Source organism: Amblyomma mixtum, chromosome 9 (genome assembly GCF_055824585.1).
Source record: "Amblyomma mixtum isolate Tamu chromosome 9, ASM5582458v1, whole genome shotgun sequence".
Taxonomy (NCBI): domain Eukaryota; kingdom Metazoa; phylum Arthropoda; class Arachnida; order Ixodida; family Ixodidae; genus Amblyomma; species Amblyomma mixtum.
Window position 1 is genome coordinate 78284764 of NC_143020.1, and position 24533 is coordinate 78309296.

Here is a 24533-nt window from a genome sequence, read left to right on the forward strand (position 1 = left end):
AGGTTCTGGGGCAGGCGCTGAAAGAACAGCTCGCGGAGTAGCGCGCTGTTGACGTCCTGTGGGCGGTCACCGAGCAGCTGTCTCATGAGATGGAGGAGCTGAGATGGTCGACGGTCACCAAGGTCCTCAGTGCTGAAAACTGCTGCAGGCGGCTGCGCTACGAAATGGTCTTCCGCGCCAGGACCGAAGTTGAAGTTATCATGGGGGAGTACGAGCCGGGCGTCTTCAAAACGTCGTCAAACTCGACTATTACCTCAGGGAAGAGAGTCGACACGACATGGAGATTCTTCACGCGATGTGAAATGATGAGGCGGAGGAGTAACACAGCCCCCACTTGCGCGAACCAAACCGCCGGATTCCGAGGCCAAAATGACGGCAGCTTAACGTGGACGCTGGCGATGTCCTCTGCTGCCGGTATATGAGCCGGGACCTGGGCGCCTGAACCGTGGCGGCGTTATCCGCGTCCATCATGTCCGGGCCACCACTGTAGAGGGACAGAGACTTATTCCCCTGCAAATTAAACGGAGCGTGACGCGGACGAAGCAAACAGGCTGGGAACCAGGTATTAGTTGTATTTATTCCACTCCGCACGTTGCCCCCACGTAGCCAGCACGAGCGCATGTCACGAGCCGAGGCGGCAGCCCTGCTGATGGTGGTAGTGCCACTACATTTACGTACCGTGCCTTGTTTCATTTCACAGTGTTGCTTCTACATGCAGGAAGAACAATTTTGATCACTGAAATTGGTCGTTGATCGATATTTCAGCGCCGGTAGTTCGAGAACCAGATGTAGCTATCATACTACTTCATTGACTATTAAGCTGAGATCCTCCTCCAGCTATTGTAGTGTTCTTGCGTACCAACGTCATAGTGTTGTTGTAGCTGGCTGACACCCGTATAGCCGCAAGCAAAGCGCCACCTTCGCTTTCAGCGACAGCCTTGTTGTGCGGGCGGCGGGACTCGCAATCACCTTTACAACGAAACTGATAACGTTTAAGCTATTCTGAGGTATCATGCAAACTCAAGGATATCCCCATATCTCCTGTGCGCACTGGTAACGCTTCACGACTGCTTCAAAACAAGCTCGAGGCGCGAGCTGCTCCTATCTAAGGCAGCCCAAGAGTGCCAATTCGCGATAGAGTTACAAATCGTTTTAAAGAAAAGGGTGGTAGCAGTCTCAGGTTGGATAGGTACTTGTAATACACCGCCAATGCAGGTATTAAGATGAGGTAGACCGAGTAGAAACAAAAGAATGAATCATGTTTGGGGTAACTCTCGCCCAATTTCGCAATTTACACGACAAGCATGTTTGTTGCGAAGCTGTTGCGAAGCTTCTCTTGTCCTTCTTTCCTAGCAGTATAACGAGATTTCACAGCACTACCAACAGGTCATGTACATAAGGTGAGCCACCGAGCCCATGACATGGGCCACAATGCGATGAACAAGTGATAGGAGGAGGCCTCAAAGCGGCCTCACAACTGACTGAGTAATCTGAATAGAAGGCTAGATGGGGGTAGTGTCCAGCAGCTTCCCCTTGGCATGCCTATCTGTTTCCTTCGCTGTCGCTCCGGCGAGAGCGCGCACAGAGAGCAACTCTTATCAACAAGGCACATTTCCCGTACCGACAATCAGTTGCCTGTTTGCGAACCGTCGGTGCTTGTTGGCTTTCGATTCCGTCGTCCTTGCTGCCTGTCGAAAGGAACTGAGTAAGTGATTCGTTGAAAATAGCGAAATTCAGAGCAGACCAGTGGGCATGAGATCCGATCACCTCATCAAAAGGCTGGTCATTCCTAGGGGGAGTTTTTGAGCAATGAAATCAGGGAGTAAAGCCCCGTGCAAACGAGCTCAGCAGTCCTGTAGTCCATGCAGCAAAGATAGCTATTTTTTAGTGTGCGGGTAAGGTCCCCGTTCATTTAATTGACACCAATTAACGTCTGGACTGCCACCGTGGTGAACAGCAGCAGAAGTTTCATCCAGTAACTAACGTGGAGATAACTGAAACGACTGTTGTCGACTTTTGTATTTATATTGTAGGGTGCTTCAGAAATGATATCCGCATAAAAACCGGCTATACCGGTTTCATAGGAACGCATACGGTGTCGAGCAGCGCAAACGGCATCGAAAAACTAGATGTACGTTCGACGCCAGAAGTCGTTGATGCCAGATACTGTCGCAAGATATGCCGACGACCCAGCAAGTAAAACATCGACCATAGAGAGCCTGAGACACCGACAGAGCTCCCATAAAATTTCGAAATAAGGAGCATCATAATTTTTCTGAGAGTTTTTGCATTTGATTTTTTGTTGGTATTTATTTTTCCTAATCACACTCCTACTGATTAGCCTACAGTCGCTATTCAATGCACATACTATGTTTACCTTTGTTCACAAAGACGCAACAGGGATTTGTAATGTTTTTGATCGTCCATGCTTGCGAGGATCAATGCGCGCGGTGTATTTGGATGTTCTTCTCTTAATTGTTAGTTTTTCTCTTGAGTTCATGTCGCCAGTGTGTTCTCACCGCTCATGCACAGTTCTGTGCCTTTTGTTTTGCTGGAAGATGACATACTCATGAGAATATGTAATATTCCCTTCTCGCAATGTAAAATTGCATTTCTCTATAACCTACACTTAGAAACATTACCCGTCCGAACTTCGGCGAAAAACGGTGCTTTTGTGGCTATGGCAAATTGCCACCTTTGTAATGCTCCTGAAATAATTGAGTATTGTTTCATCAATTGCGAAGACGCAATACTCTTCTGGGATATCATGCAACAGTAATTGGCAAAAGATACTTTAATTGGCGCAGCATTATATACGATATCTTACCGCCTTTTGTTGATAACACCTTAGGCATGTCCTTTCAATTCGGATGACACAGCCTCTGCAAAACTGGCTTGATGGAACGGCATTGTGAGTCTATTGTTTCTGCAAAAGGCCACTTTAGCAGAATTATTGTACACCTGAATGAACTGTATGCCCAGAACGAGATCGATCCAGAATGGCACTCTCTCCGTGCTGTGCCACAGCTTTTCTAATGTTTAAAATGCGTTCACTTTAAAATACGTTCCACGTCGAACGAGCATAATGACGTTCCTATTTTTTTAAATCATTGAAATAATCACCTATGTGTGGTGTACTCCGAATCCTGTGGTCTGAATAAAGTTGCGAAATATCTGGCAATGTTTTTGCTAGTCTGTTCCGATTGCACAAAAGCCGACCCCAGCTTTTAATTTCGCGGCTTGAACACAGGAGCCGTCGGCGGAGTGAGCGACTTCTGGTACGCGAAAAACAGTATTCGCTCACTTACTGCACGTCGGGCTAGCAAAGCACGAATGGTGCTCAAGGCTTTCTCGCTAATTTATTTCGTTTGCACACAGGCGGTTCTTAGTGTAGGGAATTTGAGGCTAAGATATTTAAAATCGCACGGCACAATGCTAAATATCCTTATTACATCAGAATCCTTTATTGACAATCCACAGTTTTTGCATCAAGTCACGAAATATAACATAACCATACCGGCATTTTATTTTCTAACTGGAAACGCATTGCTGCATGGCTATAGCTTTCGTGGTGCCTGCTCTCAAAGGGTAGCACAATAATTAGATACTTCTATTGTTCGCCATTGTTCGCGCTTTAAATTTGGTAACGAGCTAGAAAAAAACCTGAGGAGGCTAAACCCAAACGAAAAGAGATTATATTTGTAGCAGGCGATATAACATACCCTATATCTGGCAAATGATGGAGAATTCAGCACCTCTTTGCCGCTTATAGCAAGAAAGTTTTAAGAACTTTCTGAAACGTATACATGTTCCCTACTCTAACACATTTACTTGCACATTCCAGCAATTATTACGTATCAGCTCCTCGGACTTAGATATTTCAGGTATTTAATTACGATCCACAGTCTTTATCTTGAAGATCTCAAACATGAGAGACAAGAGGCGTGTCAAAAAGTCGTATTAGTTTAAGATATTTGCTGAAAAAATTTGGAATGCTGATTGGTAGATCTCTTTAAATAAAAGTTGCACTACGACAAAATACAACCTGTGTACTGAAATTGATAAATCTGTTACTCGCATTACTGTTTCTTCTAAAATGCTTACAAAACTATTTAAATCACAACCACTCATTTTAACCGTTTTAAAACGGCCCTAGAGAGACTCACAAAAGTTCTGTGTTGTTTTAAAGGAAACAAAACAGTTTACTATCTAAATCGAAGGAGCAATTATTACGTATCAGTTCCTCGGACTTAGATATTTCAGGTATTTAATTACGATCCACAGTCTTTATGTCTTGAAGATCTCAAACATGAGAGACAAGAGGCGTGTCAAAAAGTCGTTTTAGTTTAAGATATTTGCTGAAAAAATTTGGCATGCTGATTGGTAGATCTCTTTAAATAAAAGTTGCACTACGACAAAATACAACCTGTGTACTGAAATTGATAAATCTGTTACTCGCATTACTGTTTCTTCTAAAATGCTTACAAAACTATTTAAATCACAACCACTCATTTTAACCGTTTTAAAACGGCCCTAGAGAGACTCACAAAAGTTCTGTGTTGTTTTAAAGGAAACAAAACAGTTTACTATCTAAATCGAAGGAGCAATTATTACGTATCAGTTCCTCGGACACAGATATTTCAGGTATTTAATTACGATCAACAGTCTTTATGTCTTGAAGATCTCAAACATAAGAGACAAGAGGCGTGTCAAAAAGTCGTTTTAGTTTAAGATATTTGCTGAAAAAATTTGGCATGCTGATTGGTAGATCTCTTTAAATAAAAGTTGCACTACCACAAAATACGACCTGTGTACTGAAATTGATAAATCTGTTACTCGCGTTACTGTTTCTTCTCAAATGCTTACAAACCTATTTAAATCACAACCATTTTAAGCGTTTTAAAACGGCCCTAGAAAGACTCACAAAAGGTCTGTGTTGTTCTAAAGGAAACAAAACAGTTTACTATCTAAATCGAAGGAGCAATTATTACGTATCAGTTCCTCGGACTTAGATATTTCAGGTATTTAATTACGATCCACAGTCTTTATGTCTTGAAGATCTCAAACATAAGAGACAAGAGGCGTGTCAAAAAGTCGTTTTAGTTTAAGATATTTGCTGAAAAAATTTGGCATGCTGATTGGTAGATCTCTTTAAATAAAAGTTGCACTACCGCAAAATACAACCTGTGTACTGAAATTGATAAATCTGTTACTCGCATTACTGTTTCTTCTAAAATGCTTACAAACCTATTTAATTCACAACCACTCATTTTAAGCGTTTTAAAACGGCCCTAGAGAGACTCACAAAAGGTCTGTGCTGTTCTAAAGGAAACAAAACAGTTTACTACATAAATCGAAGGAGGAATTATTACGCATCAGTTCCTCGGACTTAGATATTTCAGGTATTTAATTACGATCCACAGTCTTTATGTCTTGAAGATCTCAAACATAAGAGACAAGAAGCGTGTCAAAAAGTCGTTTTAGTTTAATATATTTGCTGAAAAAATTTGGCATGCTGATTGGTAGATCTCTTTAAATAAAAGTTGCACCACCACAAAATACAACCTGTATACTGAAATTGATAAATCTGTTACTCGCATTACTTTTTCTTCTAAAATGCTTACAAACCTATTTAAATCACAACCATTCATTTTAAGCGTTTTAAAACGGCCCTAGAGAGACTCACAAAAGGTCTGTGTTCTTCTAAAGGAAACAAAACAGTTTACTACCTAAATCTAAGGAGCAATTATTGCGTATCAGTTCCTTGGACTTAGATATTCCAGGTATTTATTTACGATCCACAGTCTTTATGTCTTGAAGATCTCAAACATCAGAGACAAGAGGTGTGTCAAAAAGTCGTATTAGTTTAAGATATTTGCTGAAAAAATTTGGCATGCTGATTGGTAGATGTCTTTAAAAAAAAGTTGCACTACCACAAAATACAACCTGTGTACTGAAATTGATAAATCTGTTACTCGCATTACTGTTTCTTCTAAAATGCTTACAAACCTATTTAAATCACAACCACTCATTTAAGCGTTTTAAAACGGCCCTAGAGAGACTCACAAAAGGTCTGTGTTGTTCTAAAGGAAACAAAAGAGTTTACTACCTAAATCGAAGGAGCAATTATTACGTATCAGCTCCTCGGACTTAGATATTTCAGGTATTTAATTACGATCCACAGTCTTTATGTCATGAAGATCTCAAACATGAGAGACAAGAGGCGTGTCAAAAAGTCGTTTTAGTTTAAGATATTTGCTGAAAAAATTTGACATGCTGATTGGTAGATCTCTTTAAATAAAAGTTGTACTACCTCAAAATACAACCTGTGTACTGAAATTGATAAATCTGTTGCTCGCATTACTGTTTCTTCTAAAATGCTTACAAACCTATTTAAATCACAACCACTCATTTTAAGCGTTTTAATACGGCCCTAGACAGACTCACAAAAGGTCTGCGTTGTTCTAAAGGAAACAAAACAGTTTACTACCTAAATCGAAGGAGCAATTATTACGTATCACTTCCTCGGACTTAGATATTTAAGTATTTAATTACGATCCACAGTCTTTATGTCTTGAAGATCTCAAACATGAGAGACAAGAGGCGTGTGAAAAAGTGGTTTTAGTTTAAGATATTTGCTGAAAAAATTTGGCATGCTGATTGGTAGATCTCTTTAAATAAAAGTTGCACTACCACAAAATACAACCTGTGTACTGAAATTGATAAATCTGTTACTCGCATTAATTTCTTCTAAAATGCTTACAAACCTATTTAAATCACAACCACTCATTTTCAGCGTTTTAAAACGGCCCTAGAGACACTCACAAAAGGTCTGTGTTGTTCTAAAGGAAACAAAACAGTTTACTACCTAACTCGAAGGAGCAATTATTACGTATCAGTTCCTCGGACTTAGATATTTCAGGTATTTAATTACGATCCACAGTCTTTATGTCTTGAAGATCTCAAACATGAGAGACAATAGGCGTGTCAAAAAGTCGTTTTAGTTTAAGATATTTGCTGAAAAAATTTGGCATGCTGATTGGTAGATCTCTTTAAATAAAAGTTGCACTACCACAAAATACGACCTGTGTACTGAAATTGATAAATCTGTTAATCGCATTACTGTTTCTTCTAAAATGCTTACAAACCTATTTAAATCACAACCACTCATTTTAAGCGTTTTAATACGGCCCTAGACAGACTCACAAAAGGTCTGCGTTGTTCTAAAGGAAACAAAACAGTTTACTACCTAAATCGAAGGAGCAATTATTACGTATCAGTTCCTCGGACTTAGATATTTCAGGTATTTAATTACGATCCACAGTCTTTATGTCTTGAAGATCTCAAACATGAGAGACAAGAGGCGTGTCAAAAAGTCGTTTTAGTTTAAGATATTTGCTGAAAAAATTTGGCATGCTGATTGGTAGATCTCTTTAAATAAAAGTTGCACCACCACAAAATACAACCTGTATACTGAAATTGATAAATCTGTTACTCGCATTACTTTTTCTTCTAAAATGCTTACAAACCTATTTAAATCACAACCATTCATTTTAAGCGTTTTAAAACGGCCCTAGAGAGACTCACAAAAGGTCTGTGTTCTTCTAAAGGAAACAAAACAGTTTACTACCTAAATCTAAGGAGCAATTATTGCGTATCAGTTCCTTGGACTTAGATATTCCAGGTATTTATTTACGATCCACAGTCTTTATGTCTTGAAGATCTCAAACATCAGAGACAAGAGGCGTGTCAAAAAGTCGTATTAGTTTAAGATATTTGCTGAAAAAATTTGGCATGCTGATTGGTAGATGTCTTTAAAAAAAAGTTGCACTACCACAAAATACAACCTGTGTACTGAAATTGATAAATCTGTTACTCGCATTACTGTTTCTTCTAAAATGCTTACAAACCTATTTAAATCACAACCACTCATTTAAGCGTTTTAAAACGGCCCTAGAGAGACTCACAAAAGGTCTGTGTTGTTCTAAAGGAAACAAAAGAGTTTACTACCTAAATCGAAGGAGCAATTATTACGTATCAGCTCCTCGGACTTAGATATTTCAGGTATTTAATTACGATCCACAGTCTTTATGTCATGAAGATCTCAAACATGAGAGACAAGAGGCGTGTCAAAATGTCGTTTTAGTTTAAGATATTTGCTGAAAAAATTTGACATGCTGATTGGTAGATCTCTTTAAATAAAAGTTGTACTACCTCAAAATACAACCTGTGTACTGAAATTGATAAATCTGTTGCTCGCATTACTGTTTCTTCTAAAATGCTTACAAACCTATTTAAATCACAACCACTCATTTTAAGCGTTTTAATACGGCCCTAGACAGACTCACAAAAGGTCTGCGTTGTTCTAAAGGAAACAAAACAGTTTACTACCTAAATCGAAGGAGCAATTATTACGTATCACTTCCTCGGACTTAGATATTTAATTATTTAATTACGATCCACAGTCTTTATGTCTTGAAGATCTCAAACATGAGAGACAAGAGGCGTGTGAAAAAGTGGTTTTAGTTTAAGATATTTGCTGAAAAAAATTGGCATGCTGATTGGTAGATCTCTTTAAATAAAAGTTGCACCACCACAAAATACAACCTGTATACTGAAATTGATAAATCTGTTACTCGCATTACTTTTTCTTCTAAAATGCTTACAAACCTATTTAAATCACAACCATTCATTTTAAGCGTTTTAAAACGGCCCTAGAGAGACTCACAAAAGGTCTGTGTTCTTCTAAAGGAAACAAAACAGTTTACTACCTAAATCTAAGGAGCAATTATTGCGTATCAGTTCCTTGGACTTAGATATTCCAGGTATTTATTTACGATCCACAGTCTTTATGTCTTGAAGATCTCAAACATCAGAGACAAGAGGCGTGTCAAAAAGTCGTATTAGTTTAAGATATTTGCTGAAAAAATTTGGCATGCTGATTGGTAGATGTCTTTAAAAAAAAGTTGCACTACCACAAAATACAACCTGTGTACTGAAATTGATAAATCTGTTACTCGCATTACTGTTTCTTCTAAAATGCTTACAAACCTATTTAAATCACAACCACTCATTTAAGCGTTTTAAAACGGCCCTAGAGAGACTCACAAAAGGTCTGTGTTGTTCTAAAGGAAACAAAAGAGTTTACTACCTAAATCGAAGGAGCAATTATTACGTATCAGCTCCTCGGACTTAGATATTTCAGGTATTTAATTACGATCCACAGTCTTTATGTCATGAAGATCTCAAACATGAGAGACAAGAGGCGTGTCAAAATGTCGTTTTAGTTTAAGATATTTGCTGAAAAAATTTGACATGCTGATTGGTAGATCTCTTTAAATAAAAGTTGTACTACCTCAAAATACAACCTGTGTACTGAAATTGATAAATCTGTTGCTCGCATTACTGTTTCTTCTAAAATGCTTACAAACCTATTTAAATCACAACCACTCATTTTAAGCGTTTTAATACGGCCCTAGACAGACTCACAAAAGGTCTGCGTTGTTCTAAAGGAAACAAAACAGTTTACTACCTAAATCGAAGGAGCAATTATTACGTATCACTTCCTCGGACTTAGATATTTAATTATTTAATTACGATCCACAGTCTTTATGTCTTGAAGATCTCAAACATGAGAGACAAGAGGCGTGTGAAAAAGTGGTTTTAGTTTAAGATATTTGCTGAAAAAAATTGGCATGCTGATTGGTAGATCTCTTTAAATAAAAGTTGCACTACCACAAAATACAACCTGTGTACTGAAATTGATAAATCTGTTACTCGCATTAATTTCTTCTAAAATGCTTACAAACCTATTTAAATCACAACCACTCATTTTCAGCGTTTTAAAACGGCCCTAGAGACACTCACAAAAGGTCTGTGTTGTTCTAAAGGAAACAAAACAGTTTACTACCTAACTCGAAGGAGCAATTATTACGTATCAGTTCCTCGGACTTAGATATTTCAGGTATTTAATTACGATCCACAGTCTTTATGTCTTGAAGATCTCAAACATGAGAGACAATAGGCGTGTCAAAAAGTCGTTTTAGTTTAAGATATTTGCTGAAAAAATTTGGCATGCTGATTGGTAGATCTCTTTAAATAAAAGTTGCACTACCACAAAATACAACCTGTGTACTGAAATGGATAAATCTGTTACTCGCATTACTGTTTCTTCTAAAATGCTTACAAACCTATTTAAATCACAACCACTCATTTTAAGCATTTTAAAACGGCCCTAGAGAGACTCACAAAAGGTCTGTGTTGTTCTAAAGGAAACAAAACAGTTTACTATCTAAATCGAAGGAGCAATTATTACGTATCAGTTCCTTGGACTTAGATATTTCAAGTATTTAATTACGATCTACAGTCGTTATGTCTTGAAGATCTCAAACATGAGAGACAAGAGGCGTGTCAAAAAGTCGTTTTAGTTTAAGATATTTGCTGAAAAAAATTGGCATGCTGATTGGTAGATCTCTTTAAATAAAAGTTGCACTACCATAAAATACAACCTGTGTACTGAAATTGATAAATCTGTTACTCGCATTACTGTTTCTTCTAAAATGCTTACAAACCTATTTAAATCACAACCATTCATTTTAAGCGTTTTAAAACGGCCCTAGACAGACTCACAAAAGGTCTGTGTTGTTCTAAAGGAAACAAAACAATTTACTACCTTAATCGAAGGATAGAAAATGCAAATGAAAATTGCATGAACGTGAAAGCTATAAAAAAATGTGAATCCAGCTGAGTTCAGAGCCATATCTGGCTGAAATTAGTGATCTAGTCGCTCTAGTCGCTCGCTTGACGTACTAGCCACAAACTTAATGTAAGGAATTCGCAGTTTTAGGAGCTGGCCTATACCTTCATTGGAGCGACGTTTTTGCGTCGTATTTCTGTAGTTCTTTACTATGCATTTGATCTCCTGCCGAAGTTGTGTTTGCCAAGTGGGCAGAAAAAGTGACCAAACAAGTAAAGTAGTTGCGTTTCGAGGGGAAAAAATAGAAATTCCGAGTGTTAACAGTCGCACATAGAAGGCAGAAACTACGTTATCTTTGGTCTTTCCTCAGAAACACGTCCAAAACTGTTTTATTCCCATACATGTTTGAATTAACTCATACTGAATGCTTAATGAACTGTAAATTCAGTTCTTTATAATACCTTGATGTTATGAATGTGTTGAATTTTGATGGGCTTTGATGCTCCCAACTGGCAGTCACTCTCACTCAAGTCTTTCTATATAGCTTTCGCAGTTGCATACAGTGTACCGTTCTTCAAAAGATAATTAGTGATGATTATGACGGCACCTTACACCAAAAGGTCTCACACCCATTCATATTCAGTTGTATGAACTGAAAGAAGGCAGGAAATGGCTAAACGTTACTAATTATTACTTCTTTCTTAAAAAAGGGATTACTTTTTGGAATGGGGAAGCGGAGGGAAGCTGTAACTCTAGGTGCCTCATTATGATCACGGTCGGCCTTCGAATTCTCGTGGGCATAGAGAGAGAGGTCCGACCTCGAAGGCCAGACGGGCAACAGAGGAAGGCAGTCGACCATGGCCACCGCAGGAGCCGGTACATTAGACGGCTGTGAAGAAGGCTGGGCGCTTTCAAGCACATTGTCCTGCCTTTTACTACTGCTCGTTACCGCCGCGGGCTCTGTGAGCGCATCCTTCTCAGTTTTCTGTACCCTTCATTTTTAGCTCTGCAACCAATTGCGTCTTTTTCGTTTATTCAACCGGCATATATTGTGTTATGGTCGCGACACAATGTCTGTTTACAGCACGTCAGTTGCATGCTTTTAATGAGACCGAAAAGAAAAGACCAGAATAAGATAGCGTCAGTTGCGCAGGGGAGCTCGACCAACCATACGCAACTTCGTTTTCCATCCGATTTACGGTGGTCGTTTTATTCACACGGGGTAAAATATAACCTCTCTCTTGATGCTGGGGATACGAGGAGGAACACATTCATGCAAAGAAAATGTTTTAAGGCCAAATCCTTTAATGTCTCATCGTTGTAAGCAGAAGTTGTCGACAGAAATGTCACGCTTTTCAATTGGTCGAAATGGTCGTGAGGTCACAGCGCGCGAATTTCAAACGGGGCCAATTGTACTTTGGCTAGTAACCATGCAACCAATTACAGGCATCGTATAGTGATGCTCCAAGTAAGTGGGAATGAGTTAATTGCTTAATGACCTAATTAGCCTAATTAATCGTTCTAGTCAGGTCAGATAAATAAATAAAACTGAGTAGGAAACTGGTCGAGTGCGAGTGCGGAGTGCGAGACGAGCACGCTGCCATTCCGCCATGCCAGTTCGATGGTTTGGAATGAACAAAGGCGCGTCTTGTGAATACGGTGTCTTCGTTTACTCCCATCTTCCTCCCTTCCCGTTACGGCGAGGTTCAGGTGTCCACCGAGGTGTGCGAGACAGATACATTCCCTTTCCTCAAAAACCAATTTACCGACGAGCAAGGCGTAAAACCGAACGGGCGATGGCGTTCTGTGGACTCCCTGGCAGCGTTGCAAGGTGCTGTCGCGTTGCACTCTTAGAGGCGAAGCTTAACCCCTCAACCACACATCAGTGACACAAGCAGCAACACTGCGCTTAAGGCTTTCGCCTCACCGTACTTTATGTCAACAAAGTGCCCCCTGAATTTTGTTAGACTTGTTTAGTGGGTCGATTCGTCAGTTCAGGGATACGGCATATTTTGCTGCTATCTTGCTGGTCGATCAGCTCTAACCAAGGAAATTAGCCAAAGGAGATTCATTTGCTTCCATTGACAGAACACGACTTCTCGCGGTACTTTTGCAGTCTACTTTGCCTACCTTGAAGTATTTCGAGATATGAAGTTTCAAATACAGCGCGTTGCTTTCAGGAGAGCATTTATGTCGTATATACCACCCATTTTAAGTAATCGTCTTCATTACCAACAAAACAGAGACTGATGGGTTAGTAACTCTTACCTAACACTAGGTGGCCGTCTTTTAAGTAACCCTTTCAGCAGTTCGGGAATGAAGTGTAGCGCGAACTGCCAAGGCAGATAGCAATGAAAGGGCTCGAATGATATCTCGAAGCAATCCTTGAACCTCTTCAATCTTAAATTAGGCGTATGACTTCAGTTTTAAATTTACGTACGTGAACGCATAAACTTAAGATATATATTTAAAGTTAAACGTATCTATATTGCACAAAGATAGTCGTTGCTACAGCATTACCATTTGATTTGGTTAAGAAGTGCTTGGGACTGGGCTAGTTGGAACATCTTTTCATAAATGCTGTGCTGCTTAGTTGTACACGGACAAAGAAACTGGACAAACGCTGAGGTTAAGCGCAATCTACCAACTGCAGGTTTATTCCTTGGAATAGGAAAAAGGAAAACACCAGCTCACGACGTAATCAGAGGATCGTGAAAGCACATAAAACATAACAGTGCACTGTAACAGCAAGAACTATGAAATGAAACCATGACAATAAGAACATTTGAAAATAAAAACTTTGTCTAAGCCTGGGATGAAATCACACTCAACACACTCAATTGTATACGGGTCACTTCGCTCGCAGCCCTGTAAGACATCCGCTTTCAGACTTATAGCCCTAGGGGTTTGTGCCTCTCATTTCCAGACATGACGACCGAACCAACAGCCACGGAGAGCTTGACAACCTGCCCATTCTGTGAAAGGACAGTGCGCCGCTCTAACTTAATGCGACATGAAGCTGTATGTGTGAAATCGTCGGCATCTTGCGCCTACGGCGGAGAAAACGTGAAGAAGGGAACTATAAGGGTAAGCCCACCTATCCCAGCTCATAACAACCTCTTCAAAATCGCTCCCTTGGATAACGAACTCTTTTAACGTTGGTGCGCGTGACATTAAGACAGGATAGTGGGAAGATATGCATAACATGTGAAGTTTGGCACAACATGACATGCGAACCACAAAAGTGTATAGATCTGCCCAACTGTAGAAACCATATGAAGGGAAGAGTAGACAGTAGCATTAGGAGAGAAGTTATTACTGAAACCCTTAAGAAGCATTTGATACAGAATTTTGATATTTGTTGCCACAGGTTGAGAGCATGGTGCAGGACGCAAGCCAATAGAGATTGCGTGCACTTAGCAAGTGGATCAATAGTTTTAGGGATATTCACACTGTATTTCCACAGAAGAGCACAGACGCTAGGCCGTCTGCGTAACCTAGGCATTCCAAGATGTATAAAACGCACACACACACACACACACACACACTACAAATCAACACTAGACGCCCCTGTACGACACGCTGAATAAAACTAGAGAATGTTTACTACGTTCGAATCGGATTGGCAGCACGGATTTTTTCTACGTAGAAGACGGTGAGCAGGCAGTGCCGCGGGACGGAGGAGATGGAGTTGATGATGACGACACTCTCCAAAGCTCCAAGCGAGAGTGTGGTGCAGTTTAACACGAGGCGTGTAGGGGGCGGCGATTGCCTTGTCTCGCTGAGTGACCCTTAAACGAGATCTGTTCGAGCAGCCGCGGGTTTGACTCCCAGTCATAAATATTGATTCAATTTCTTTTTCTCTTCTTCATGGTTTCACCTATAACTCAGCAGAAGGTCAAATTTACACGGTCCGCGCTTGAAGCCCGAGGTCTCGTAGTGAAGCTTTAGCTCGAAAGCACAAAAGGCGATTATTGTTACCACCATTCAATAAAAACTCCCAAAGCGCATTCTCCGTCTCTATACCACCTTTGTCGGAGTGCAGACTGAAGTAGCACAGAAACCGCTAAAGGCCGGGCGCCGGAGGTGGTGTAACATTGAGCTGTAACTCTAGGTAGCTCGGGTGATCACGGTCGGCTTTCCAGTTCTTTTGGGCATAGAGAGAGAGGTCCGAGCCCGAAGGCCAGGCGGGCATCTGAGGAAGGCAGTCGACCATGGCCACCGCAGGAGCCGGTACATTAGACGGCTGTGAAGACAGCTGGGCGCTCTCAAGCACATTGTCGCCTTTTACTGGTTCTCGTTACCCCCGCAGGCTCTCTGAGTGCATTCTTCTTAATTCTCTGTGCCATTAAATTTTAGCGCTGTGAGACAAATGCGTCTTTCTTTATTCGACCAACGCAGATTGTTGTTGCCTTGAGACAACGTCTTTTGAGAGCCTGTCATTTCCATGTTTTTATTGGGTCTGAAAAGTAATGGCCAGAATAAGATAGCGTCTGTTGCACGGACGAGCTCAACCAACTATACGCATTTTCGTTTTCCATCCGATATACGGTGGTCGTTTTATCCATACGGCGTAAAATATAACCTGTCTCTTGGTGCTCAGGAAATGAAGAAGGAACACTTTCATGCCCAGAAAACATTTTAGTGTGGTTCACTGGGTGGATTCCTCCGTGCAGGGCTACGGCATATTTTGCTGCAATCTTGGTGGTCAATCAGGTCAGTGCAGAGAAATCAGCCAAATAAGTTTACTTTGCTCTCGTTGAGAGAACATGACTTCTCAAGTGGATCTTGCGCTTTACTTTATCTACCTTGAAAGGCTTCAAGGTCTTGAGTTTCAAAAAGAGTGCGTTGTTTGCAGGAGAGCTTCTATGTTCTTACCGCCTATTATACGTGATCGTATTTTTTACTAACAAAACAAATACTGATGGTTTAGTAATTCATTCCCTAACACTGCGTGAATGTCTTATATGCTAATCTTCCAATAGTTTCTGAAAACAGTGTGACGCGAACAGTCAGGACAAATTGCAACGACATGACTTGAGTTACTTTTCCAAAGAATTCCTAGACGTCTACAAATTCTACATTGGGCACATCAGTTCAGCTATAAACTTAGGTACGTGAACGCATGAATTAAGACATATTTAATCTCAAACATATCTATATTTGACTAAAGTAGCCGCCGCTACTGCATCATCGCGTGACTTGCTCTAACTTTTCGAATATCTTAACACAAAATATTTCTGGTCCAAGCAAGCGAACAACAATAGATCACGTAAAGCGAGCAGAGCCCAAGGAAAAAACGAAAAGTGTTTGGCGCGGTATCACACATTGCTGTCAAGGCGTCGTCTTCCAACCTACCCAACTATAGTCGGGTACTAGTTAAGAAAAAAGCAGCTTTTCTCCGCCAAGCACCCTTTATAGCCAATCACATCGGCAGGTTCTTATTAACCTGCTGCATGACAATGCACGGAGTGGTAGACGAAAAGCGACAGTCTCCTACCAGCATTATCAGGCTATACCCACTTGAAGGCTCATAACAACTGACCGAGAGAATTGGCTTGAAGGGGGATCTTTGAAGGGGTAAATCCGCTTTTTCTTGACTTCTTACTGACTATAGAACTGCGCACGTCGTGTACGTTTGAAGCTTCTGGATACATGATAAGAGCGTTGTTTTTAATCTCCAGTTAAAATATTGCTAACCTCGTACTGAAACTTATCTTGCGAGGCTTGTAAACTCCTGAATTATTTTGCCGTAAATTCATTTACCTTCGGACTGAGCGTTTATCATTAGGTTTTAGAATAGTGTTGATTTTAGTTCAGCCTCTTCTTCAAAAGCATGAATACCCCAGAAAGCGTTGTCTATGTGGTTTTTCAGTGCTTATAAATATTCGTCGCGTCATTTTTTTTAATTTGCAGATGCACGAAGAAAGTTGTGAATCCAACCCTCAGAGCAAGAACAAGGTAATAAGGAGCTTTTAACTCTTCTGAAAATCCACTGTCTCACTTTGTAGATCCCGAAAATATGTCTTGATATCTTATGACGCCGAGAGTTTTAGAGAGAAGTAAAAATATACCACTTTTTGTTTTATGCGAAGCATATTACTAGAGCTACACTACAGCCCGTCGAGCGCGGCGGTGGAGCTACTATTGACCTTTAGCGTGACCACGTGACAACACGTGACAACATGACGTCGCAGCAGAGGAGAGATGGGCTGCCGGCTCGCGCGGTCGGCCGCGGCGGTGGAGGCTCCACATCAGAGGCGCGGCGGCTGACCACGTGATAACTTGACGTCACAGCAGAGGAGAGATCAGCTGCCGGGTCGCGCGGTCGGCCGCGACGGTGGAGGCTCCGCATCAGAGGCGCTGCAGCTGACCCCGTAACGCTACAGCAGCGGTATAAAGCTGAGCTTGCCTCGCTCTCCGGGCACTTACGAGGCGACCAGGTGTTGGGATGCCGCCTAGAAGCAGGGCTGATTTGAACGAGAAGCGAAAGCTTCAGCGTGCCACAGAGACCGATGAAGAGCGGGATGAACGTCAACCAAGGAAAGCCATGTATTACCAAGCCTAGCCATCAATATGCTTCGCATCTGAGTAGGCTTAACCTTAGCTAAGCCTCAGCCATTTTTTTTTAAAGGTTACATACGACTGTAAAATTTTTGGATTGAATGATTGTCGAAATTCCATATTCTCTACGATTTAACACACTAAAATGGGTAAAGAAGTCCTTATAGACAGGTGACACACTCAGTTGAAGAAGCCGTCTTTACGTTTCTTAGCGAATTTTTTGCATAGATGTTAAGTGAGGAACTGATAGCCGCCTAGGGGACACTGTTTTGAGTTTTTTTTTTTCCAGGAGCTGTGAGTGCATGGCTTATTTAGTGTTCATATATATATAATGGTCAAGAATTTCAGCAACAAGTTTCTGGAAGGTGAAGATTGCGTGGTCTGTTTTATCTCGTAAAGGATGCGTGCACGCAAATATTTATGTTTTATCTAAAATAATCTCGTTGAATTTAAGTCTTATGGTGGTAGCTAAACAAAGATATACTTTACCATCAGGCCTCTATATTTCTTGACAATACACCCGTACAACCTTTTGGTTGGTTGGTTTATGAGGTTTAACGTCCCAGAGCGACTAGGGCTATGAGAGACGCCGTAGTGGAGGGCTCCGGAAATTTCGACCACCTGGGGTTCTTTTACGTGCACTGACATCGCACAGTACACGGGCCTCTAGAATTTCTCCTCCGAAGAAATTCCACCGCCGCAGCCGGGATCGAACCCGCGTATTTCGGGTCAGCAGCCGAGCACCATAACCACTGAGCCACCGCGGCGGCCGTACAACGTTTTGTTTAGACTTGGCAACCTGTCAGAATAACTATCAGCAGTTACTTGTCAGAAAATGCGACAAAATGGATAGCTAGTCAACCGGTCTCAAGAAAAGTACACTAAAACAAACGAAACACGCTTTTCTAGTTAAGGTCTGTAGATTGACACTGAACTATAATAAGAACATAAGAACATAACTGGTTGAGACCACAGAGATGCGACTACCTGAATAGCATTTTATAGCACAATACAACCAGAACGAAATTTTGAAGGCGACAGCTGTTAATATAAAGATTCTTAATTCGTTAGCGCCGGCATGACACTGCCCCTGCTGAAGGCACTGCTTGCAGTGCCGTCCCACAAGACAGCACTACCACAAGACGTTCATTGTTCAGCAAGCGGTATCATCCGACGTACGCCACGTCAGTAGAACACTCCGGAACAACACACCACGATAGGCGCTCCCGAATCACTGAGGGAACGAGTATTTTTACAGTAACATCACATTCATCTATCAGAAGTTGAATGAAATAACTATGAATTAAAAATATTATATTGACCACCGCACGCAGCGTTTGCAGACTCTTGCTTATCGCACAGTGCTAGGCGTCCTGTCAGTTTTTTTATAGCTTAATATGTTTGTATACCTCTGACTATGTTGCACAGTGCTGTAGCCTCTCTCTCGCTCCTAATAATCTCTTTACTTGCATTCTCAAGTACAAAGAAAACAGCCAGAGAATTCTCAAACACCCCCTCTGGTAAGGCACAGTAAATTATTTCACTGCACTTAGAACACAGTGAGCCCTAGTAATATCGCGCAAATTAAATGACTTAATATTACGAATTCATCCATTTCTGTCAGCCGAAACTGCGCGGTGGGCACCTGCTATTTAGCTACTTCCGTCCTAGTAGCGAACTGCGATCTTGAAAACCGCTTTTCTGTGCGCATGAACGACACTGAGGACGGGTGGTTTGATTAGCTCTTGCTTCATTATTTCCAAATTTAGCTCCTGTTACCAGAAGAGTGTTCAAGATGATAAATGTTTCTGCGAGCATCCATTTCTTGTCAACTTGTTTCCATGAAAGAAAACCGGAAGTTGTTAGGACTTAAGCGGCATTTCAAAGTTTGCAGCCGTGCGACATTCATTAGACTCGAGCTCACCCCGGCCACTAGGTTACTTAGGCACTCACATGCTAAATACAGATCGCTAGTTCTTACCACCGCACGGCAGGCGAATTTCGATGGAAGCTAAATACAAAAATTGGATGTGGTTTACCTCTGGTTAAACCTTAAGGATGGCGAAAGCAACGAGGAGAGAGAGAGGGGCGATGGAGAGCGCGCTGCAACGGCGGCGGCCCCGGCACGCCAAAGTGGCTAGACGTACCTTTCCTTCTAGGCACTATACTAGCACGGTGGCGGCACCTCTGAGTCACCCGCGCAGCGACGGAGGCAGCGCCCCCGCTGTGCGCCGTGTGACGCAACCGCTCCTAGGGCATGCGCAGTGTGGCCTTTGATCAGCTCCGAAAAATGGCTCGGCGACTCGCGTAGTTTTGCTTTCGCAACAAAAATCCAGTGTACTATGCGATGTGAAGCGCTCGTGAATGAGCTCTAGGTCGTCGAAATTAACCAGGATCCCTCCGCTATGGCGTCTCTCATATTACATGTATCGCTTAGGATAGCTAAGCAACACGCTTTGCATTTTAGAAATATTCAACTCGTCTCCAAATAGTGGCAGGAACAATCGAGTATTAAAGCATATGCTGTGTATGGAAACTCTGACCTCGTTCATATTCACATTCACCGTCTGCTGTACGAAGAGCCCTTTGTAAACATTAGCAAAATTACGGTCTGCAAAACAGCACCTATGTCCACTACTTCTCATTCTTCTTCCTGCGTCCTTGCTCGATTTGTGATTTTTACTTCAAAATAAAAGTAACAGACTGAATGTTACCAGCTGATTCATGACTGTGAGTAGGAGCGCAATGCGTATAAGGTAAAAAAAAGGTGGAGACGTAAAAAAGGAGGTGATAGCAAAGTCTTTCGGCACCTTACCGTGTTCATTTGGGCAAGAATCTAAAGCGGAAATTTGGAAAGACGCTTAGAACGCGAGGCTTCCGTTGAAACACATGCAGGTCACATCGCTCGCAGCCCTGCAAGACGTAAAACTTATATCGACTAAGTTTGTACCTCTCATTTCCAGACAAAAGCGGCCGAACGAACAACCACAGAGAGCGTGGCGTTATGCCTATTATGTGATAGGAAAGTACAACGCCCTCACGGAATGCGACATCAAACCCGATGTGTTAAATCGTCGGCATGTTGCACCTACTGCGAAAAAATAGTAACGAAGGAATCAAAAAGATTAAAGGGTCCGTCTACTCACCGAGATGAGTGTATAAATAATGGGATATTCTGGTAGTTGGCACCCTATAACATCAATAACGAGGGAACTGCTCCCGGTTTAGGCAGGAATTTATATTTTATTTTGGCGTTAAAAGTCGCGTAAAAATGCATGGTGGCGACCCCAAACGTTCATTTTGTTCAAGAAGGTGGTAGTCTTTTTTTGTAGAAGCATAAGTGAATATACTACGTACCATTTGTATGCCCCAATGTCAGAGAAACGCACGTTTTGTTCTAGTAAACTGTAGAAGGCGTACCGCTTGCTTTTTCTGTAAATCACATGAATATTTATAGTTACACGTACGCAAAACGCAGGCACATTCCCACTTTTAGTTCAGCGTATGCTAGCAGAGACGCAAAAATAAACTCAGCCTATAGTGGCGCCATCTGGTTGTCAGGACTGGAATCATTGCTGTAAACAAACCGACTCTCCACTTAAGCCTAGGAGCGCAGAATCGTCACTCTAATTATTAAAATAAAGCAAATTTATCTCTTATATGTTTTATTATAGGCGAGATGAGACGAAGCGAAAGACCGGCGCCCCATTTATGGCCAGTGAACGCACTGAAAAAGGCAGCAACAACGAGAATTCAGTCCGAAGCGAGAGGCCCGGCTTCGACGGGCGCCGCCATGTTTGTCGCCGCGCTGCGGAAATCCAGATGGTTGCCAGATGAGACTACCATCTCATACAGATGTGTTCCCACATCAATAAATTCTATTTTAAAACGTTCAACCAGACTTCTTGGCACCACAGCTGGCTAAACGGTAATTTGAGTAAAGAGCTATCGGTTGCCGCAAAAAAAATATGGTCCATAAAATTCGGTAGACTGACCCTTTAAGCACACTTATCCCTGCTTATAACAAACTCTTTAAATCAAGCCCTTGGTTAACGAACTGTTTTACCATTCACGTGCATGGCATTAAGAGAATACAGTGGGCTCATCTGCCAAACTTGTGAAATGTAGCACAACTTGCAAAGAGAACAACAAACATGCACTGATCTGCCAACCTGTGCGTACCGTAGGAAGGGAAGCGTACACAGTTGCAAGAAGAGAGAAGTTAATATTAATAGCCTGAAGAAGCATCGGATACAGGATTTCGATAGTCGTTGGTACAGGGATCAAGCGCACGTTCCAAGCTTTCAATGGGACCTAAAACAATGCCCGGATAAGATAGCGGCAGTTGCACGAACGAGCTCGAGCGCCCATAGGCAACTTTTTGTCCGTTCTACGGCGGTCGCTTTATCCAAACGGAGTAGTACGTATTCTGCCTCTTGGTGCTCAAGAAGACGGAAAAGAAAAATTTTATGCGAAAAAAAATTTTTTTGAAGAATAGCATTTAAGTTCTCAGTCCAGGACCACGTTAGACTTCTGCCGTCTTGCCGGTCGATCAGCTCAGGGCAGTGAGAGCAGCCGCTGAATTTTTGCTGCTGCCATTTACGAAACATGACTTTTGGAGTTCATTTTCCAGTCTGCTTAGCACTCCTGAAGAGTTTTGAGGTGTTAAGTTTTAAAAGTGACGCGTCACTTTCAGGATTGATTTTATGCCGCAGTAACCGCTTATTAATGCGAAAACATTTTAGGCTATGTCCGCGGGGTCGTTTCACGAAAACATGCCTGCAAAGCACGTCCGAAAAACGTATCCGCAGCAGTTGTGGCGTTCTCAAAAGAGGTAGCATCAAACGAGTGGATCTAATCGATAGAGGATGATGTGAGGATGCTGGGCAAAAAAAAAATATGCCGATAGAATGATTAGTTAATTAATTAGAGCCAAAATATTGAACATACATCGTAACAGCGCGGATGTCGATATAGTGAGTGGACATGGCAACAGGCGTGGACGCGAAAATGGTGAAAAAATAGGCAAAACAGTTAAAATAGAGTTTGAAATGAAATGAAATTTATTTGATGAGTGATAATTAATCGAACAAAAATTTTCATTGACATAGATTAATTAATTAGACAATTATTTGCAAAAACCACTGAACGGTTTGATAAGCTTGACTGGGATATAGTAAGTGGACGGGAAAGCGACCACTGCACCAAATTTGAAAAACCAAAATGGTTGATTGAGATAAAAGAAGGGATCATCAGAGTAAATTAATCTATTTTTGATTAAAGCATATGATAGCTGCGCTACATCAGTATCTAAGTTCACGAACAAAAAGAAGATGATCAAAAGAGGCAAAAAAGGCGACGACTGCCGAGGAGGCGTCAATGCTGTCGCATTCTGTCAATGCGGGTCGCCGCAGTGATCGCTAATGTTTTTACACGATAATCTATTTTACCAATACAACAAGTATTGGTGGCTTAATAAATCATTATCTAGCACTGGGTGAACGTCTTTTACATAAACCTTTCAGCAGTTTGCGAAGAAAGTGTGGCGCGAACAGCCAGGACAAAAGCAGCGACAATACTTGAATGATTTCTCAGACAATTCATAAACCTCTGAAATCCTGAACTAGGCACGTCATTTCCACTTTAAATTCAGATACGTGAACACATCAAATCAAGTTATACGAGGGGCGTTAAATAAGGATTCCCCCTTACCCACTTCCTGTGGATGGAGAGCGACGAAACTTTGCATATTTATTAGTCCTTCTCTACCTAGGGACAACCCAGGGACACACACTTCTCCCATCTTTTTATGCAACCGTAAACACCTCGCTTGTAGATGACGACACGTTGCTCCAAAAGCCATGTTGTGACTTCAGAAATCAGAGTCTCATCAACTGGACACTGCTTGTCTTTCAAATATGACTTCACTGTTACAAAGAGGTGGAAGTCCGATGATGCGAGGTCGGGTGAATAAGGGGGATGCGGTAGAATTTCAATACCACAGCAGCGTGCTTCCATCTGGGCAACATGTGAGTTGCGAACTGGGGCATTGTCTTACAGAAGGTGGACACCTTTGGTGAGCATGCCACGTCTCTTGCTTTTGATGGCCTCCCGCAGTTTTCGCGGCACGGAAGCATAGTATGCCCCAGTAATCGCGGCAACTTTTGTTAGGAAATCTATCAAGACTACTCCGTGTTGGTCCCAAAAGACTGTGAGCATGACCTTGCCGGCCGAGGGCTAGGCGCATGCCTTCTTTGGAGGCGGTGAGTGCTAGTGGTTCCATTGCATCGACTTGACTTTAGTCCTCGGATCACAGTGATGGACCCAGCTTTCATCTTGTGTAATCAGTCTGTTGAAAAAGTCCTCCTGGTTTCCATGGCACATCGTCAAAGAGCCTGGGGGCTTTCGACTCGTTCCTGCTTTTGGAAAGGTTTGAGCAGCCGGGGAACCCAGCAAGCGGATACCTTACGCATATGAAGATGGACCTGAACATTTTTTTTCACGGACCCCACACTAATCATGACATTTTGGGCTAGGTCCCGAATGGTTACGTGTCGATTTTTCAAAATGACGACCTCCACTTGCTGGATGGTGTGTTCATTGATAGCGGAGTGGAGTCGCCCTGCAATCTTAGCCGTTTCCAACCAAGTGCGACCACATTTGAATTGACGATGCCAATTCATCACTACATCATATGACGGGGAATCCTCCCCATAAACCTCTTTTCTCTCATCGAATGTCTCCCTTAGAGTGCGGCCTTTCAAGTACATGAACTCGATAACTGCTCTGTATTCCATTGCACCCATTATCACACCTCACATCACTTCAGCACCTGTAAAAGAAAGGCCGTTAGTAGTTCCGAGTTGCATATTGGCACGTAACCTATATAATGACTTAAGTCATTACACATGCGCAGTTTCAGCATCCTGCAATAATTAGAAGTGAGTCAGGGGAAATATTTAGTGAACGCCCTTTGTGGTTTGGTTTGGTTTATGGGGTTTAACGTCCCAAAGCGACCAAGGCTATGAGAGACGCCGTAGTGGAGGGCTCCGGAAATTTCGACCACCTGGGGTTCTTTAACGTGCACTGACATCGCACAGCACACGGGCCTCGAATTTCTCCTCCAAAGAAATTCGAGGCCTGTGTGCTGTGCGATGTCAGTGCACGTTAAAGAACCCCAGGTGGTCGAAATTTCCGGAGCCCTCCACTACGGCGTCTTTTGTATATTTAGAGTTAAGCCTTTTGTAAGAGCGGTATACTTCGGCACACCGAG

The 24533-nt window shown here is 41.9% G+C and overlaps 1 protein-coding gene across 7 annotated transcripts in view; it reads left to right on the forward strand.

The window, feature by feature from the left end:
• The first annotated feature begins 1621 nt into the window (after positions 1-1621).
• The window catches only part of LOC149329812 (uncharacterized), a 42951-nt gene continuing 20039 nt past the window's right edge, over positions 1622-24533 (forward strand). For 4 of the 7 annotated variants that reach the window (XM_089560488.1, XM_089560489.1, XM_089560491.1 and 1 more), the window contains exons 1-4: positions 1622-1705; positions 13623-13783; positions 15300-15412; positions 16613-16657. In XM_089560488.1, coding sequence (XP_089416614.1) covers positions 13720-13783; positions 15300-15412; positions 16613-16657 — 222 coding nt within the window. In that variant the 5' untranslated portion in view covers positions 1622-1705; positions 13623-13719. The remainder of the gene's footprint in view (positions 1706-13622; positions 13784-15299; positions 15413-16612; positions 16658-24533) is intronic. The other 3 variants (XM_089560490.1, XM_089560492.1, XM_089560495.1) reach the window with 1 other exon arrangement.